The following is a 21,343-nucleotide window of genomic DNA, read 5'->3' on the forward strand; positions in this document are numbered from 1 at the left end:
GATCTTGGTTAAGACATATAGAACCGGTGTGCGAGGGTGAGGATTGTTGAGGAAGGTGTATTCTTTTTGTGTAATGATGTTGAGTGATCTGGCTCGTCCAGTGGTAATTGTATTTTGGTCTTGAGGTCGGGTAGAGGGTCTTTGGTGAGAGGTCTGTAGTGGAGGGTGTTGGAAAGTTGACGTTTGACTTCAAGATCGTAGTTATCAAAGTTCATGACCACTATGCCACCTCCTTTGTCTGCCGATTTGATGATAAGATCAGGATTGTTCTTGAAGGAGAGTAATGCTTGTTTTTCAGTGAGGAGTAAGTTGTACGGAACAAATTCAAATTCTGCTTGAAGATCTTTGACTTCCCGAAGAACACTGCGTTCAAACGCAAGTATTTCTGGGGGCATGCTACAGGATGGGGGGTTGAAGGTAGACGGAGGGAGGAAGCATGGTGCTGTTTGTAGACTTGGTTGTGGTTTGTCAGAAAAGAAAATTTGAGTCGGATCCTGCGAAAGAATAATAGAAGATTGGATTGTAGGTCCAAAAAGTTGGTTCTTTCAGTGGATACAAAGCTAAGGCCCCTACTGAGGAGGGTGGTTTCGTCATGGGAGAGGGTATGGTTGGAGAGATTGAAGATGGGTATGGATTGAGGTTGCACGAGGGTGGGAGATGTGAGTTGTGAAGTTATTGTGGGGGTCTCCATTGGTAGAACCTGTTTCGTGTTTGTCTCTCTCCTGAGAATTGAGGTTGGTATTGGCGATTTGTCCGGGCTCGTGTTTGTTGTTGGCCGAGACAGAAGGCACACTAAATGACTGCCTTTTATGGCTGATGGTATGAAGTAACCAGAATCTAAACTCACCAGGCTAATAATCTCTTGATTGCCTAGCGTTGGACCGCACCCTAGATTCCATGGCTGGCCTTCAGAGAAATGGGAATTCAAGATTTGGATACACAGCCAGATAGTATCAAGAGCCATGGTGAAAGGATGCTTTTACAATGCATGCCAGAAGGCACGATATGAGATGGGACAAAAATCACAATTTGGTGTCCCCACCAGCCAATAAATGTCCCACCTGCACCAGTGGCTTATTTGACTCTTATGGCTGGCGCTTGGCCTAAATTGTTTCTTACTAGGTTGAGCTTCAACTTGGCCCATTTTTTTGTAGCCTTTCCTTTTTTGGTAGCCTTCCAACTCCTTCCACTGTGCCCCTGTGATGCTTCCTCCAGGTAAAGTACTATCCGTTTTATGTTATTTTGTACTCTCTGTTTCTCCCATCAGAAGCGTTTTAGCCCCACTATTCCGTGATGTTAATATTAGACATTATAAACATGCATTTTGACTTCTACAGCAATTGGGAAGACGGTAAGTTTGTTATGCAGTAATTAGTTTAATAAAATACTTGTTTGGACACAAGGTAGAGATACTGCGATGGATTTATAGTATGTCTTACAGGGCGCCCTTTTTATTGTTGTATGAAGTTTTTGTTTTTTTATGTGCAAAATAAGGCCGTTTTAGGGATGAAATATTGCATAAGTCAGTTTTTAAACATAACATGATATTAACTGAATATTCATTTGATTTTTTAAACTTGTATATGTGTGCTTTTATGGGTAATCATAGCCTAAACAAGTTAAATTGACTCTGACTGGCTGCCTTAGAAGCAAACACTAAGTTGCCTCTGTTGGTAAAATACCCCAATCATTTCCCCCATTTACACCAGCAGCACATTCCCTTGTCCCCTGCATGGTTACTTTATTTTCAGTTAAGTTTATCCGTGGGACTTGCAGATGTGCCCTGACTGCACTGTAATTGCTGTTTTTGGAGATCTGACTATCCATGTGTCCTATCAACTCCCATTTCAGTGCGGCGGGAGAGTTCTTCCCCGAAGCAGCCCAGGTGGCCTATCAGAGATGGGAGCTCAGTGCAGCGGCTCGTGTAGAGGTTGGAAAAGACCCCCCTTGCTCTGCCTTTCTGCTGCTGTGCCTGCTGCCTTGTCCCACCCTCTCCTGCTTTGCTGCTGAGTGAGACCTTCCTCCTCCGCCACTGGACTCCTGGTAGCCCTCGTCGGGAGCCTCATCCTCCGTGGCTGCTGGGGCAACTGAAGAGGAATCACGAGGGCCCAGCTCAGAGTCCCATGCTGGGCATCTTTGGGGCAGTCTGTGCAGGGAATAGCCTGGTTTGGGGGTCGGGAGGAGGTCACTGAAGATGTTACTTCATCAGCAGTTCATTTTGACCTTTCAGGTTCAGTTTTGACCTTGTATTTATACAAGGGCCACTGTAGCAGGTCACAACCTGCAGGGGAGTTGTACTGCCACTAGGGAAGAAAACAGAGCCTGTGAGGAGAAAGGTGCCTGGTTGAACCCAGAGTGCCAAGATACTAACACTTGCTGGTTTTGAATGAAGTTTCTCTTTTGACTACACTCTTTTTATAGGAAGCCTAACCCCATAATGTGCTTTCAGATCCTGCTAACACCTGGAAGGATAAGAGAAGGCACTGGATTGGCTGCTGGGAGAAATGTTTTCTGTTTGCCTTGGTGTTCAGCACATCCTTTCTGCTTCCTTCTCTTCTACTAACTCTTCCCCAGTGTTTCCTGAATTAACCCCGCCTCGAGTTATCAGGCAAGCGTTTTGGTGCAGAGTTGAGATGACCATTGCCAGAAGCAGGTCGAAGCGCGGTGGGTAGAATAGCCCACACGCCCAGTCTCCAAGCCTCGTTGAATATAAGAAGTTAGGTAGCTGCACCAGCAGGGGTAGGGACAAATATGCACCAGAAAGGAAAAAGAAACAGCAGGCATGCAGGGTTAAAGTAAGAAGGAATCAAGAGACGACTCAGAAGCAGGAAAGAGCACAGAAAGAATTGATATAGGGGCATATTATCAAGACAGGTGATACAATTATTGCCGCTTTAGCGGCAGAAAACTGCCGCTAAAACGGCGATAATGGGCTTGATAATATGCTCTATGGAATTCCAATTGAAGCCCATGTTAGACGTCCTTCACATCTAACATGGGCTTCAATTGGAATTCCCCAGAGCATATTATCAAGCCCATTATCGCAGTTTACGCGGCAGTTTCCTGCCGCTAAAGCGGCGATAATTTTATCGCCTGGCTTGATAATATGCCCCAGTGTGAAGGTGAGGAAGGGAGAAATGAAAATGAACGAGATCGAGATGGAATTCATTTACTCATTGTGTTTCAGGGATGGGGCCGGACCCTCGCAGCCTCTGCTGCACCCAGTCGTTTTGGGTGCCCCCAATTCTTCAAGGGGCCCAACTCAGCCCCAGGTCAATAAATATCTGTGAGATCTGGGAGACTCGGGCCCCCTCATCACATTCTGTAGGGGTGGGCACTGTTTTACGTATGCCACAGGAAAGAGCACACCCTGGAAAACTAGCAAATCTCTCCTAATAATTAAAATAATTTCGCATGCCACAAGGATGCTGGTTTTCATTTTTTAACTTGGGACCGCTATGAAACATGGAATGCTGAAAACGTTTTTCGTTCACTTAAGAAACTCAACAGCAAATTACTTCAAGAAGCTTTAATTTCTAAGGGGCTTATTTACAAGCCCCTATCGCCACCACAACGTCACTTTCAGTCAAAATTGCCTTATTTACAAGGCAGCGTTAAGCCACTTAACGTGGCTTAATGCTGCTTTGTAAATAAGGTAACCTTCCACGCTGTGCTTAGCGTGAAAGCGGAGAGCAATAGGTGTTGCGGTGAGCGTTCCACTGCAACACCCATATATTTTGACGCTGTCCCCTATTTACAAGGGTGTGGTAAATAGGAGGCAGCACCAAAATTAAGACCTGGTCTTAAACAGGCGAAAGGAGGAGAAATCCTTTTGCTCGTTTTTGCTGTTTCTATGTGTGCTGCATTGCAGCTCACATAGAAGCAGCAAATTGCCATTGATTGTTTATGTGCAGGAAGGTGACCCTTCCTGCACATAAAAAAAATTACGTTTTGCAACGTCTATGTGTGCTGTATTAAGCAGAACACATAAAAGTTACAATACATCTTTTAAAGATTGTTCATGTGCAGAAAGGGAGACCTTCCTGCACATGAACAATCTTCCTCCTTAACGAAGACACCCTTGCACTATGGTGCAAGGGTGCCCGCGTTGGCGCTAGGCTGCTACGTTTAGCGCCAGCACAGTGGGAAACCTAGGGCTGCACCCATTGTTGTAAAAATGGTGCAGCCCTGCGTTTCTGAAGTGGTGGATTGTGGCGTTAAACCAGGAAGGCTAACGCAGCGCTCCGTCACTTCATTGTAAATATGCGCCTCAGTGTACAGCGCACTAAACCCATTGCGATAAAGCAGCACTATAGAAAATGAAAATAAATAGGTAAAACTTGCTGCGTCCTTTTACCAACAGAAATCTCACCAAGCAAGTGCAGAGAGACGCTTTCTACCGCTTACAATTCAATGGTATCTACAAATTGAAACAGATGCTAATTGTCGAGTATTCTGCAAATGCGACTCCCCCGCTCTCCTCCTACCACCCAATCTTTAATCTTCATTAAACCAAGCCAAGCAGCATCAGCCCACCGGCTGTCAACAGAGCACTGCTCCGGCAATCTGAACACTGCTACATCTCAGGGGAGCTCTGTGTGCCAATGAAAAAGAATGTGTCAATGTACACATCACAAGCAGCTTTTTGTCTAAACACACCACAATATGTTTCAAGTGCAAATGCGATGTGTTCTCGACCATGCTATGTTCCTCCCTCCTCTAGTTCCCGTAAATGCTACACCCAAGAACAGGGATGCTACACAATGACACCCCCAAACCACCCCCGCTCTGGTTTATGATGAGCACTTCCTAATTTATGGTAGGAAGTGCAATGAAAGGACATGGGGGAGGAATTTGGGTGATGTGTGTAACTGAATGTTTCTGGAGGTGGGTTGCCCGAAAGGAGAACTAAAGGGCAATGAAAAGGGCGAAAGAAAGAAAGACATTCAGGGGGGAAGGAGGAACTGGTGAGTATTGGAAAGGGGTATAATGAGATCATTATTGATTGCAGGAAAGATACTGGGGTTTGCTGCGTAAATACTTGAAGCAGGTGTGGGGCAGGAGTGAAAGGGTATATGGGAGAAGTTCTAGGATTGTGCATTTAGTTGAACAGTTCTGTGTGCAAGGCTCCAGCTCCCTAAGGGATGATTGATTGTTATATGGCACAGAATGTGTGTCTGTAATAGAGGCATGGGGGCGGAGTTTACAAAAAGGGCTGGGAGCATGAGCCTGGTGCTCAGGAGGTACTCTGGGAGGGGTTGTTCATTCCCACTATAGTGAAGAATAGTCACGAGGATCCCACCCAGAAGGGGCACTAGCTCTTGATCTGCAGGGAGCTGCTGAGGTACAGAGCCACTAAGCTGAGCACCACCATGCAGCAGCCAAGGATGAGCTTCAGCAAGCCCTGTGGAGGCGTGGTGCTGGGACGATGGGCGGGGTAGCGGTCAACCCCCTCCACGGTGCGAAACAGACAGGGGAGCCTAGAAAGGGGCGCTGGAGGTCGCAGAACCCTGGCACAGGAGGAGGAAGCAGTGGCTGCAGCCCCGGGGGGGGGGGGGGGCACAGCCATGGGGTAACAGGAACCAGGCAGCAGCACGGTCAAGGGATAAGAAAAATAATTGCAATCGGAGAGGGGTTTGCTAGAGGCTGCAGGTCCCCATCACAGGAGGAGGAAGTGATGACCAAAGCCACTCTGAGTGCAGCCATGGGGCAACAGGTGCCAGGCAGCAGCATAGGCACGGGATCACAAATAAAAGGCATTTGGAGTGAATTAAAACACCAGCACTCCTGAGGGGGGCTTGTAAACCAAGAAAAAAGAAGTTCCTATATTGGTCTTATATAAGGGATAGTGGAGGGATAGTGTACTTGGTCCCTGCTTTCAGGGAGGGGAAAACACAGGAAGAGACTTGACAAATGCATGCCATGAACAAATGGGGAGAACGGATGGGAGAGTGACGATGTATCCTGCAAATGGGAAGCCTATGGGAGTGCTGAAGCCCACAGAGTAGATACAACATGTCTCTTTGAGACAGCGCATGTGCTGTCTACAGCCAAGACCTAAAAATGACACTGCAGATGGCCTTACTCGATAGTAGTTACCCTGCCTTAATGCTCGTTGATTCACTGGAGCCCTTAGTGCATTCGCTATCTATGTATTGAGGTAAACCCCAATTGTATGGAGTCTCCAGTGGCAGCTGTTTACAGTTTCTGAATTCCGTTGTACCAACTCATGTAGATCTCTCTCAATGGTACCCATTTTAAGATAATGAAAAAAGGCAAGTTTTTAACTTTCAATTATCCAACCCTGTTGCTGTTTTTCACACAAAGCCAAGCCTTCTGGTAAATTTGGCATGAATCTAACCATCTGATAAACTGCTATATGAAAAGTGGTATAATGAAATTGAGAACGCTCACACTAGAGAACCCTAAAGCAGGCTTGACTCCAAGGGAAAAACCCAAGCCCTGGCCATCCAGCATGTACACTTGAGACCAAAGCCCAGGCATGGATCACTTGAAACCTATGAACCTCTGAGCAAAGGTCAGACACAGGTCACATGAGCCATGTGAACTAATGAGCAAAGGTCAGGCTTTTGACTCACCTGAACCATGTGACCTAATGAGCAAAGATCAACACGGGTCACTTGAACCCAGTAAACTAATGAGCGATAGTCATAAATGGTCCACCGAAGCCCACATGCACCTCAGTAAATTGATCACATGGAATCTTGTGTGGTATCCACAAACTCTGTTCTGCACCTTAAATCATCTCCTTTCCATTCCATAGATAGGAATGGAAAGGAGATGAAGTGGGTTGGTAGAGGAATGAAGGCACATTTTTGGACGTCTTGAAATGGAGCATTGCTATCATGCCAGTTGGCACGGGATTCTCATAAAAAGTCTTTGTGGCAATAAAACACATTTGGGTATTAGAAACAATAGCCAGATAGCAGATAAAATGGTAAACCAGAATATTTAGAGTGATCCAAGATATCATATTTAAAAATTATCCATTTTCCTCTTCACGGTTTGGATTTAATAAAAAGCCCCAAAGGTCAATATGGATAGATTTAAATAGTGAGGGACATATTTATAGAAAATTACACAGCGCAGCAAGCCACCTTGCTGTGCTGCGTCATAGGGAATGAACAGGAATGCAGTTTATTTAACATTATACCGTGCATTCTTGTCTTTTCCCTGCACCGTTGCACAATGTGCTGCCTAGCGCCAACACAGGCAGCGCACACCATGGTGCAAGGAGGCCTACATTGTAAGCAGGATTGTTTTTGTACAGCAAGGCACACCTTCCTGCACAAAACCAAAGCCCTGAGGCATTTTATCTTTCGGTTTGCACCCGTTGAAAGAGGTAAAATCGTGGAGAAATAAAGATATTTTTCCTCGTTACACCTCCCCTGATGATGCAAAGCATTTTGACGCATTCCAAGGTCTACCAGTAATGGTAAATCTGGGAATGCGCCAAAATCCACGGGTGGATGCGTGGGAACACTGACGCTCCACCAACACTCCACCCATGGAACGCCTCCATGGGGCAGAGTAATGCAATGAAGTGATTTGCGCTGCGTTGCATTTCTCTAGATTTATCAAGCCCCATACCTTTCGCTCAGATTATGTGACATACCTCTCACAAGCATCACAGAAATGTCACTGTACAGCAGCACACCTGAACCCATTTGAGAATGCAAGGAAAGGAGGTGCTGTAGACTAGGTATGGTTGGGTTTTAATGGGTTAATGACTTTAAGATAGCTTGTTACCCTCCATTTTGCTTTTCCATTCCTATGCGCTTGTGCACCTCTGTACCCTCAAGCTCCTTACCAAGCAAGACCGGTCGATATTAAAGAGAGCAGACATAGACATGCGAGCTGTAAGCAATGCCGGTGGGTGCCCTGGAGTTCGGCAGCAATAGGCGGAAGGGCCTTCCATCTCCCTGCACATGCTCTTTAGGTTTGGGCACCAGCAGGAAGTACCTACCTCTTGACCTCTTCACCTTTTCGGAACATTTTCTCATTGCGTTTTTAAAACAGGGCCCAAAGCCTTGGGATGATGAATGAAGAAATCAGAGCAAGAAAATAATTGAAAGAAAAGGGTTTGCGCCGTGCAGCCCGCTGTAGCCAGGTAGGTAATGGGGCAGTGTCTTCTGTAAGGACCTAGGCCTTGTTAATCAGAATAGTACTCTCCAAAAGAGAAGAGACTCCATGTGAAATGACTTTGCTTCAGAATTAGAATCCCCTGTGCCCTGGCCTTCTCTTCAGCCTCGTGCATCCTTCGGCTTCCTCCTAGTAGCTTCCTGCACCCCCCTTTAGCACCACACAGCCTCCCACATCCACAAGGTACAAGGCCTGGCATAGTGGCTTCTCCCCTCTGCACCAATCCGAGTTGGACTTCCGTAACACTAACACCGAGTGCTTTACACCCACTTGCTGCTTTGCCTTCTGCTTGCCGACGAACACCTCTCCTCTTCCTCTCTCTTCCAGGCATCCTAAGGCCAGTCCTTCATCATAACTCTAACCCTTGTGTCTTTTCCACTAGCTGAAAGGGACTGTGGACCCAGCCTCCGACTTCGTTGCAGACGATGATGCCAAAGTCCTCAGAAAAGCAATGAAAGGATTTGGTAAGTTGGGGCTATGGGAGATGCCTGTACGTAAACAGAAATTGAGTTTTTCAGCTACTACATTAGCACACATAGAACTTAGAAAACGTCATTGTTTTACTGATTGTTTACGTGCAGGAAGGAACATCTTCCTGTATATAAACAATCACCAGAGGTGATTTCCTCTTTGCAGCACGCATAGAAAGAGGAAAGAAACAAGGAGAAATGAATACATTTCTCCTCGTTGCACCTCCCTACGCCTCCCCTGAGAAGGCGTAGCATTCAGACACATTTCCAGATTTACAATTTCTCGTAAATCTGAAAATGTGTCTGATTCCATGGGTGTTGCGTGGGAACACTCACAGCAACACCCATTGAATACCCCTTTTGCACAAAGTGCTGCTTGCAAAGGGGCCATATTTACAAGAACAGGAAAAGTCAGGCTTTTCCTGTCCTTGTAAATTTGAGGCACTAAAATGCGCCACCGGTGCATCACAAAACAGTACGCACCGGTGGCGCAAGGGGCTTGTAAATCTGCCCCCAAATGTCCTCTGTAATTATGGGAGTAAAGTGGACCAGGTACTTCATTATTTAACAAGACAGACCTCTGATAGAACAACTAATGAAGTGTATACAAGTCTTGGGGGATCACATACCCCTTCCATGATACTGGATGAACAGTCTCCTGTCTGTGGGAATCACAGACAACCCCCGTCATACCAGATGAAGTGTACTCCAGTCCAGGGGAGCACAAACTACACCCAGTATGCAGGATGGAGTGTACTCTGGTCCAGATGGACCTCAGACCAGTTCTTCTGCACCTGATGATGTAAAACCCAGCCAGGGAAGACCTCAGACATTCTTCAATGGCACTGGATGCACTGGCCCAAGAAGAGCCTGAAGGTGGGGTTAGACTGATGTTGTTAAAAGTGGGATAAAGTATCTTATGATGTCATACTGACCTGAACGCAAGACTGAGTCAAACTGGATACGCCTAACATGCTGGTCAGGCTGCACCTCACTGGTTACTCACGTAACATCAGGAATCTTCTTAAAATATCCACAGAATTTTCTGAAAGAAATGCCCCGCACTATAACTTACCTACATCAACGCCGTCCTTCCATCTTGTAGAGAACATGGTGTCAAATTACATTATGTCATGGGGAATATTTTCTTTTAAGCACTTTCTCCCCTCCCCGCATATTGCATTCTTTATATCAGCTCTCCATCCCCATTCACATAATTTCACATGTGTCGTAAAATATTCATAAATCCTCTGCCCTCCCACTTGCTCGGATAAAGCTGAGCATGGGTGACCCTGTCAGCTGTGTGGCCTTCAGCGTTACTTGACTCGTGTTGTGAATCCCCGTGCCCCCGGAGACTTTGGAGTTCAGTGCTACTCTGACACATATCAAAGACTGCTTGAACTCCTCTGTCCTTTGCCCATACTACTGCCCTAGCATTAATGAGCTTGTGTTCACCTACCCTAGTCCTTTGCCTTTATTCATGCCCTGCCATGTACCCACCCGGACTCCCTTAGACCACCCGCCCACTCTTTGTTTTCCTGATATTAGAACCTGTGTGATTTCTTCAGACCTGGTTCCTCTCTGGTACCGTGGCACATAGTAAACCCTTGTATGAGCGCTCCAGATGTTGCTGTCCTGGCACACGTCACTACACCAGTGAGAGTGCCTTGGTCCTCGTCCTTCATCCATACATTGGCACATATCCAATCCCACACCAGCTCCTAAAGCCTGAACCTTGACTCTGACCATGGCACACTGTAGCACCTTGGGGAGTCCCTCAGACCTCTACCCTTACTGCTAACCTTTCACATACTGAACCCATGTAAAGGCACACCGCCCCGTGCCCTCGCTCCAGTCCTGGCTTTAGTGCATAGAGTGTGTTCCCTTTCTAGTGCCCTGTCGCTGACAGATGTTTGCTTTGTTTCCTTCCTTCACCTTGCTTCCCTTGCTCATTAACGGAGGGCGTATTAGCAGGTAAAAGTGTCTCTCAACGCTCCCTTTATTTTCCTTGTGTGGCTTACGCTGGGTTTCCTCAGCAGAGGTGCAGGACATTGCATGTTGTCTCAGCCAATCATCTTAGACCTAGGGTATAGGGTCCTTCTGTTAGAAAATAAAGTTGGGAAGAAACAAGAGGCCAAAACGTTCAACAGGGACCAAACCGAATGAGAAGCACCTAAAGCTAAGCATGGAAGACACAGGCAAAAGATGAACAGGACGTGGCTTGGGTCCCTTAGATGAAAGTTTAAAGACTGAGCATCCTTTATATGAGAGCACAGTAGGACATTTGGAGGAGGTGGCACTGAGGGTACAGCTCCATTATTATATAAAGAATGCAGAATTTTACTAGTGAGCAAACAGCTCTTCTGATGTCCCTCAGATACTTCACCCCTGGCCTCTTGAAATCTAATGGAATTGGAAGATTCCTTTTGAGAGTGAAAATATCCAGAATTTTTACCTTTAACTTTCATGTTTGTCTGTTCCAGGCACTGATGAAGATGCGATTATCAACATCGTGTGCCACCGCAGTAACGCCCAGAGGCAGGAGATACTCAAAGCCTTCAAAAAACACTTTGGCAGGGTACGTTTTATTTTACCTTTATATCTCCTCTTTCCATCCAGCCTATATTCATTGGTGCACTAGCCTTTTGGGAACTCATCCCCTCTCGCAGGCACCAGCTCTATTTCTCAAATCTGATGGACCACCTCTTCTCTTCGCTCATCCCTTCTAATAGTAATTTTTTGCCTGCCCATCTTTAATTCCACTGTCCTTCCCTTTCATCCCCATCTCCATTCCTGCACCCATTTCTTTCACCCCTTGTTTAGTTTGCTGTAAACAGGGGTCTCTGCTCTGTCCATTGTGCATGTTTCCTGTGTGTGTTTTCATCCTTCCTTCCTCGTCTATCCTTCCCACTTTTCCTTCTCTTAATTGTTGATTATAAATCCCTCACCTCTGTCCCTGTTGGGGAGAGACGCTGCATGTTCAGCCTCTTCTGATCATTCTGCTCTGCAAAAGGATTCTCTGAGATTTTGACGATTTCAGGAAGTATGAAATCAAATTCAAAATGTTATTCACTCAACAGATAAGAAAAACTGAGCAATAAGCTTTACAATCCGAAGAAAAACACCTGCAGTTGTGTTATTGCCCCTTTTTCTAACACAACCCACGTTCAAGAAGAAGGTGTGCATAGTAAATATCAAAGTCAGAATAACAAAGCTACTGAATATCAAAGACAAAATATTGAAACATATTTGCAGGTAGGAAGGTCTAGATTTTTTATACCTAACTCCACATAGATGTACCTATGTGGTTCATATATCCTCAAGGTACGTAGATGTGGAGTTAGGAATAGTAAATCTATAATTCCTCATACACACTTACCTTTCGGTATGTGGTCCCTCGATACTGCGTCCTCAATATTTCGTATGTCATATTCTTCATGTTGATATTCAGTAGTACAAATGGACAAGAAGAAAAAGAAGGCATTTGAAAATTAGCGCATGTATTCAGACACAGCGTTGCCTAAGTATAATGTACCTAGACCACTGGAGAGAACCCACACGTTGTTACAAATTTCCATCCCTAAACTATTTTTCTCAGATTGTAGTTGAACCACTCTTCAAGGATTTTCATTTGAATGTTTTCTGTCCTGGGACTGAATATGTTTTCAACGTGTAAGAATCATTGACTGGGTGTGAGACATCCTAAGCTTCCAGAGAATAAATCCTAAAAACAGGGTCCGTGATAGCGCATTAACTGCCTGCTCTCAAGAAGGGTTTGATACTCAGACAGGAATGGCATAGACTCCTGGCTGTCTGGTGTGGCACCTTTTGGAGACATCTCAAAGTTCAAAGATGGTGAACAACAATCACAGAGCAGATAAATGTATCTTGAATGAACTTCCCTCGAAGGAGAAAAACAAATTGCAAGCCACACACTTCATTGGGTGAAACTAGCAAAATGTTGTCATTAGTTATTACCAGAAACAAGACCCCAACTGTTTTGGAGGTACAGTAACTAATATGTTTACCAAAGGTGCTCTATGATGTGATCAGATCTTAATAGATCTGCCTAAAAAATAAGGGCTAATTATTATTTTCAGTTAGAAATCCAGTTTTCACTCTTTTCACATGAAGGGTTCTCTTAGTTTGGGACTTTGCATACATGTACGGGGAAAGGCTACAGACCAAGATGAAGGCGGCAAAGAGGATACTGGATTAGACCACCCCCGCCCCCCTTCATGGATTGTGGTATTGACCTAGTAAGAGGGATTCTATGACCAGTTGGTCAGCACCTTACATGTATGTATACAGCAAGGTGTTTTTTTTAAATTCATCAAGAGTTCCCAGGAAATACTCTTGAACAGCATTGTGTCAAATCAATTTTTCTTTTGTTTCCTGATTTACACATTTTATTTGCACCCACTTTATGTTTGTTTTAACTCTTGACTTTTTAAGACATACACCTCCATCCACTTTTCCCGAATGAGATTCATTTTTCTGAAGTTTCTACATTAGTATACTCACTAAGACTTTGTTACACACCTATTATGTTCTCCTCACTCCACACCTCTCTGATATATCCTTGCTCCTCTTTAACCCATCCCATTACTTTCCCTTCCACCTTCTCTCCCCTTTCCCTCATCTTTGTTCTCTATTGTGCCTTTTGTTTATACTGTCTACCCTCCACTTCTGCCCCTTGCTCTAAGCTATGTTCTATCCTCTTGCTCTTGTGCATCTAACCTTTGTTACCATCTTTATCCTAATTTCTGTAGTACATGGTGTCTACTCCACCCCCATGAATCCTATATCTCCTCCAACGCTCCCTCATTCCTCTAGCCTTTGCTGGCTTTGATTCTGTTTCTTGTCCTTCAAGTCTGTATTCCACCTCTAGCTCCCTCCCTCTGGTCCATTATCTCCTTATCCCATTTCATCCTCTTTCCATGTTACTTGACTTCTTCTAGATCCTCTTCATGAGTGCATAACCGGCTCCTTCATTTCCTTACACTGATTTTGTTCCCTTCCCTTGAAGGACCTCATGGCGGATCTCAAGTCAGAGATCTCGGGGACCGTTGGAAAACTGATTCTTGGGCTGATGATGACCCCAGCACAGTTTGATGCCAAGCAGCTGAAGAAAGCTATGGAGGTGAGTCTCACTCAGTACCCACCATTCCCTGCAGAAGCACTAAGACAGTCACAGAACTAAGTTACTGAACGAACTCTGAAGCAAAGATCTGCTGAACCGCGAGTAAGATAAGAGGCTGGAGCTTTGTGCGATGGAGGGATGCCTACAGACGGAACAAGGTGGCAGGGTTCATGGAAGTCATTGATGGAAAGGACTACCAAAGAACTGTAGGCAGACTAAACTTCCAGACAGCTGACAACAGCATGGGATAATACTTAGATCCTGGTCAGGTAGTGCAGCTGATGCTCAGCAGTGAAAGTTATGTATAACAAAATGAACAGCATAACAGTAGTTATGCAAACATGGCATATACTTTCTCAGTAAAAACTGTGTGTGTGTTGGACAACATAAACTTATAAAATGTGCAAGACTGATTCTACGCACACCATCAGGAAATGTTGGCCTTAGTCCTGCTAGCTCACACCTTCTGTACTTCTAACCACAAAATGTAACAAGTGGAATATGCAACCTTAGAACAAGACAACCCTGACTCACCAAGGAAATAATGGTAACAGATCAGGAACCTTTTCAATTGGTAACTCATGCATACCCAAAGAGATACACAAGAAATACACAACAAGACGCTTCAATATTTATTGAAGTATTGTGATTCTTGAGTAAAATACATGTACTGCAATAACCTGTTTACAGAGAATATAAGCAAGCAAATCAATACTGCTATATTTTCCTCCTACCTAGCGCTACCTAATCTAGTGTGCCTATTGTGGGTGAATCTGCCAAAATCCCTGTAGGGTGACCTAACTCCCCGTTTACCTGTGGGTAAGTGTCATCAGGAAGCCCGTCTTGGTGTAGAGGTGGTCTTTATCCATCTCGGGTGATAAATAGGAATCAGCTGGGCTGGAATTCCAGCATGTGACAACCTCTCAGTGCAAGTGAAATAATCCTCTAACTAAACAAGGGAGTGATGTTGTTTATATAATAAACATCACCTATGGTGCAATGCTGAGGTCCCAGTCAGGCTGCTATTGTTGATTCTATTGTGATATCTCAGTCGCCGAATGGACAATAACAACCAACAACATTTCGCGCAGTGAATTTATACAGAATGTTTAAGGTATTTGATAATATGCCTACGAAGTAGAAATGTAAGAAGAGCTGTTTCAGATAATGTTATTCTGCACAGGCACGCAGCACATGTGTGTCACATGCCATCGTGTTTAAGAAAAGAAGGCAACTTAAAAACGTGAGCATGTACAATGGTGGTGTTTTTACTCTAGCCTATAATGTGACGACAACAGTTATTCAGAGAGGGATGTTGACATTGCCACTCATGGTAAAGTAGAAATTTGCTGCCAGCCCAACGTGAGCTTAGAGGGCACACACAAAACATGGCTGCATTAAGGGTAGCACTACAAGTTGAAACTGAGTTGTCTTGAACTACATACACATGCTTGTGGAAATAATATTGAACTTTATAGAAAGCATTTCATGTGCGAATTATGTTACCACGGTTTGTAAAAGTCAAATATTTTAAAATACTCACAGAAAGCAACAAATACAGACAGCTGCGACTAATCTAGGCAAAAAGTGAACACATACTTATTTGATTTTTGTTAGGGGCACACTCCAATAACTACCTGAGTTGAAAAAAGAACATTTTTCCTACAAAAACACTCACATTTATCTTTAAAATGGTCCTTTCTGTGCATTCTTAGGCCTGCAAAGAATCCCCAGAGCAGGAAGCAAGATGAGCCTGTGGTTAGGCCATGATGGTTCGCAGTGCGTTATGGGTATTCTGTGATGCCACTTCGACTTCAGATTTCTGACCTGCAGGTGTCTATTCCAAAGGTCTCTGTACCTGACAGCAGCTCCAATCTGGAAACTGGAATCCTCCAGGATCAGCTCGGTTCAGACATTTGAAACAAGCAAGTTCTTATGGTAATCGGAACCATAAACACTATATAATAAATCCATAATGATCACTTCCCGATCCATCTGAAAAGGCAATTAATAACTAGTACATTACGTGTTCTATAACCTTTCCGACTTCCTTAAGTTGCACAAATTCAATTGCATTTTCTGGTAATCCAAGTTCCATATGTCTTTGTGGCCTCTTGAATGACTTTACAGACACTTTCCTGTGCTTTGGCTGTCCTAAAAGACCTCTAAATATAGGATCACAAACGCCACTCTTCTGTAAACACATCTTGATGTGTTTGTACTTACTTCTACATTCCCACCATCTGGTGAAGAGATCAGTGGGGTCTGAAACATAAACACTATGTACCATATGCTTAGTTTCTTTTTAAGTTCAGGAACAAGTGTCACAACCTGCTACATAAATATTATTTCAATGGCGCCAAATAAATTCGCAACTGCTATTCACACAAATGCTCTGTGCATTTCTGTTATTATATAGCTGAAACATTTACATTCTCTAAATAGACATATGTTGGAGACGTGTAAATGAATCACCCTAAAGTTCCATTCATTTCTTTAACATAGCTTGCAGCTATACCCACACTGGGTTTGTTTATGTTTGTCTCCCCTTTATGCATTTGTAAAACCTGCTCCCCTCTCTTCGTGGCTTGCTACATTTTAGAAAAAGGGTAGCTTCTCTCAACCTTCCATCAACATTGCTGGACTTCAGACTGTATCCAGGACCATGAAACATTGGTATTACAATTTATCAAAATTACTAAAACTAATGAATGTTTTAATATTTTAATTCATATTTTCTTTACCGATTCTGTTGTGGGTGTAAAATGCATGTGGAAATTAGACCTGAATGGCTGTATTTAGCCGAAGAACAGTGAAACTGAGATGCTGTTTCACAGTAAGCAAATTGGATGCTGTTGGTTACAAAATCGGAGGACAATTTGATGCTTAAAGAGCCAAAAGTCTAAATTTCAGATGGAAGACTGGAATTCATACCAGTGACAAGCGTATCCTCTTTAACATTATGACGCATCACAGTATAACAGTTAAAGGCTAGATTTATACTTTGGCAGTCTGTCCATCCTCTGTCAGAGCAATGGTGTATTTTACTCTTTCACCCTAGTGGAGGTCCTGACTACTAAATTAGTAAATGCCTGTCAGGCCAGCGGACATTTAATACATTGACAGGAACTGCTGTCAAAGCAGTTATAATCAATGCATTGTATATTTGCCATATGGCTCTGTCAAACATGACAGAGCCATACAGCAAATTTACAATTTTTTTGATTTTCAAGGAAAAAAACTCAAATTGGGATTTTGTTTTAGTAAATAAAAAAAAAACAATGCACTCCTCACAGGTGCGCAACACCCATTGGACTCAAAGGGCTTCAGCCCTCCCCCCCCAATCATGTGAGACAACTTCCCGGGCTCTCCACAGGTCTTTAAGAGACCATTTGCATGTTAATGAGGCCGCACTGTTGTTTCACCCCTTCTAAGAGCCCCTGCAGCTCCACTCTGCCTATTGCTTAAAGATTCAGCCCCCCTCGAAATTTTTTCTTAGCCCCCCCCCCCCGAAATTTGGCTCTAGTTGCACCTCCTCACCATGGGAGTTATCTGCCATAGGGAGGTGGGCTTTTGCAGTTTTTACTGCACCTTACAGCCCGGGTTTTCCTGAACATGACAGGCAGTGAAAACTGACCTGTATGTCCTCCCGTTAAAATTAGGAGGGCAGATATACAGGCCAACCTCCGATGGCCCTTACTCCATCGGGCCATTGGAGGGGTCCAGCCTAGTGGTTAATTTGTAAAATATTAAGTGCCTGCTCCACGCATCGAGAGCCTACCTTACACCACCCATTCTACTGCTGGCAGTGACAGTATCAACACAACTACAAACCATCAAACCTCTACAAATGAGGCAATTCAGACCATTCCAGGCCCCAGAGCTATAGGAATGGCTTAGGTGGCGGGTATTATTCATTTTCAATATATATTACACTAATAAACAACTGTAGTTGTTCACATCTCTAAATAAAACAAACAGCACCATCATGTGGCAGACTCTTATAAGAGCCGGTGTTGGCAATTAAGTGCCGATGCCCAGCACTGGAAACCACCAGCTCAATTTAAGCACTGGTCTAACCTCAGCTGGGACACAGTAGTCTCTGCCATCGTCACACCAAAGGTCCACCGGCTTCTAAATCTGGTGGGCAGACCATTATATTGACAGGAACAGTACTCCATCACTGTTGCGATGGAGTATCCATTCCGCCAACATATAAATCAGCCCTAAAGTTATGTAAGGTTTTTTAGAGTTGTTTGTCGCTCTTTAAGTTTTCCTCCGTATAATATGTATCAGGTGAGTCCAAGAGGGAAGGCAGACATGGTGGCATGCAAGGGTTTTTTTTCCCTTACAGTTGACCATTTATTATGAATTGGGTAATAAAGAACTCCTCACTGGGTGTAGCCTTGTGACCCCTGTTTCTTTCACCAAGTTCTTCCACATCATCACTGATATTGCTGCCCCTATTGTGGTGTCTATAATGGCACATAATGTTTGCATGTCTGCACACACATGCACAGGCACACCTAATCTCAGAACTGAAGTTAAGACTATCTCTGAATTACTGCACAGGGTGAAAACTCCCCAAAGGGCAATCACATGTTTGCTGCTCTCTGTGTTACCTAAGCTGCCTTGTGTATTTTTCTTCCTGTGTTTACAGGGTGCTGGCACGGAAGAGAAGACACTTATCGAAATCTTGGCAACAAGGAACAACCAGGAGATCCAGGCCATCAACGAGGCCTACCAGGAAGGTAGAGATATGAGTGGGACAGTGGAACCTGAGTTTTGCAAAAACATGATTGAGCATGTGTAGCAGAGTGAGGAGTTGGACTATGTGGTTCAGTTTTGCAATATGAAGTGGGAGGAGACTAGCACTGTCTGTGGGGACTTCTCTTGCAATGTGACTCTGAGACAGGTTATCACCTTTACTATTAGACTGCTGTGTTTTGCAATTCAGTGCAGAATATAATGATAAGTAAATGGGTAGAAAGCTCGGTCCCTTCTCCATCCTCACAGTCTAGGCTGCAACTCACTAACCCAGTGTAAGATTTCCTAGTCTAGAATGTAAGTTAACACTGTCTACCACATAATTCTGAAAACTAGCATGAGATTTCACTCAGTCTAACCTTTTATTCCCCAATCTTTGTTATGATTTACCCATCAATCATGTCATTCACCACATGAAAGTGTTTCCCCTCACATAGTATGTGATTCCTACTGTCAACTAAGAGGGCTTTCCATGACTTTGTGAATGATATCCCGACTAAAATGATTTCCTTTTGCCTCATGTGGTCGTTGGGCTAATGCATCATCTCTGAGGCTATTGAGCCCGACTGGTTTGGCAATACCAGACACAGGGAAACCACTAGAAAGGGCAATTGAGTGATTTTAGGTCTGGATGGCCTGGTTAATCAATTGTATGCCCACTGAGTCCGTAAAACAGCTTAGAGAGGCTAACTTTCTCAGAGATCAATACTTGATTTTCTGCTGCAGAGACATCATGCTCCTGGTATGGGGCCAGACCCTACTGCAGCAGTTCATGAGTGCTCTCCTCAGAAATGGCTTCTTTTGGCCATGTTTCCGTGTAATGCTATGCCATGCGACGCCATGACCAACGTAGCCAAAATGATGAGAGACAACTGTCTTCAACACAACTCAGACAAAACTGAAGTCCTGATCTTCGAGAACAACACCTCACATGGGACCGCAGCTGATGGATTGCAGAACTCGGACCCACACCGAATGACCGCGCACACAACCTCGGCATCATCCTCAAAAGCCAACTGACTATGAAGCGGCAAGTTAACGCAGTTGCTTCCTTCAGCTTCCACACACTTCGCATACTCCACAAAATCTTCAGATGGATCCCAACCAACACCAGAAAGACCGTCACTCAGGCCATCATCACGAGCATCCTCAACAATGGAAACACACTCTATGCTTGCATGCCCACCCAGTTCTTCAGAAGACTCCAGACCACACAGAACGCTGCAGCCAGACTCATCCTGGACCTCCCCACATGAACCCACATCGCCACCCATCTGAGTGACCTCCACTGGCTCCCTATTCAGAAAAGATGTTAGTTCAAGATCCTCATGCATTCCTTCAAAGCCCTCCACAACCTAGGACCTGCCTACCTCAACCATCAACTGAACTTCCACCAACCCGCTAGACATCTGCTCTCCTCTTCACTCGCTCTCGCATAACCCCCTGCATCCATCACAGCGGTGGCTGCTCCTTTACCTACATCTCTGCCAAGGCCTGGAACGACCTGCCCCTCCAGCTCTGCACAGCCCCCTCGCTGGCAGACTTCAGAAAGAGACTCAAAACCTTGCTCTTCAACTGAGACATAGTGCCCAGATACCCCTAGCGGTGACAGTGTTGTGCTTTACAAATGCTGTTTGTGTTCGTTTGTAATTCCTCCATCAACCTCATTAACCTCCTCCCTAGCACGAGTTTCCTAACCTACCATGGGATTTCCCCCATGGTGCGTGACACTGGAGGCTCACACATCCTAACTCCACCATTCTTCAAAATGGAAGTTGTGCCTTCGATTCCCCCAGTGGTGTCCTGGTAGGACTGCACAGATGTTTGTGAATCTTATTATCAGATCTTTTCTAGATTCTCTAGGAATGCAGACTTTGCCCCCTCTACCTACTTTTAGTCTCTAGCAACAGAATTTCTTTGCTCAGTCTCAATGAAAGTTTACTTGGTATTTGATTTTAATGACACCTGGTTCAAGGGATAGACTTGATATCAGGGTCCGAGGATCAATCTTCGGATACTGTAGAGCGCTTCTGTGGAGAATTGTGATTCGGCCATACCCTTGTCAACCCAAAAAATACTCTGCAACTGTGTTAGCAACTTCTGTGCACCGCTCCATCACAGAGACACCGCTGTAAGAGTTTGCAACCACTAGCTGGCAGACTTGAAGCATCTGATATATGAAACAGGAGCCTTGGCCAAATTAAATTACTCCTTTTCATCATTATTGGCGTAGTCTCCTTTATTTTGGGTGGATGTTGTGGATGTTGTTTTTTGTGACAATTGGACAGGCACTTTGGCAATGGTATCCCAACGCTCTGAAAAAGGTCACATTGCAGGGAGGGCGGAAATGGAGGGAACAGCAATATTAGCACCGATTAAGAATGGACCACGTGGTGTTGTTGAGTTATGCACCGCACCCTGCAAACAATGATACCTCAGCGTGAGGTACTTTCTGGGTGTGATACCTCCTAACCCGCGTTTTCACTCGTAGAATGGGGAACAATATGCAGAATTCGGCGCTTACCGAATTTAATACCGCATTTATCAGTATTTACAGGGCATTTTCTCCCAGTAAAATTCGACTGTCTTCACCTGTTGAAATTAACCTGAGAAGGATTGTAGACGCAGAGGGATTGCCTTACAGTCGAGCATTTCTACGTTTGAACTCCTATGGAAGCAGGAGGTTGAGCAGGAATCAGAATTATATAGAGTGAATTTGGGTAACAATAAACATCTGTTATTCAGCCTAAAATGCCCCAAGAGCTGAATGTACGCTCTGCACATACTGAAGATATGTAAT

The 21,343-nt window shown here is 44.5% G+C and overlaps 1 protein-coding gene across 2 annotated transcripts in view; it reads left to right on the forward strand.

The window, feature by feature from the left end:
- ANXA6 (annexin A6) overlaps positions 1–21,343 on the forward strand; it is a 163,969-nt gene that overhangs the window by 109,796 nt on the left and 32,830 nt on the right. For both annotated transcript variants that reach the window (XM_085617684.1, XM_085617683.1), the window contains exons 14-18: positions 1,852–1,930; positions 8,546–8,627; positions 11,117–11,211; positions 13,663–13,776; positions 18,437–18,527. In XM_085617684.1, coding sequence (XP_085473810.1) covers positions 1,852–1,930; positions 8,546–8,627; positions 11,117–11,211; positions 13,663–13,776; positions 18,437–18,527 — 461 coding nt within the window. The remainder of the gene's footprint in view (positions 1–1,851; positions 1,931–8,545; positions 8,628–11,116; positions 11,212–13,662; positions 13,777–18,436; positions 18,528–21,343) is intronic.

This window comes from Triturus cristatus, chromosome 7 (assembly GCF_964204655.1).
Source record: "Triturus cristatus chromosome 7, aTriCri1.1, whole genome shotgun sequence".
Classification (NCBI taxonomy): domain Eukaryota; kingdom Metazoa; phylum Chordata; class Amphibia; order Caudata; family Salamandridae; genus Triturus; species Triturus cristatus.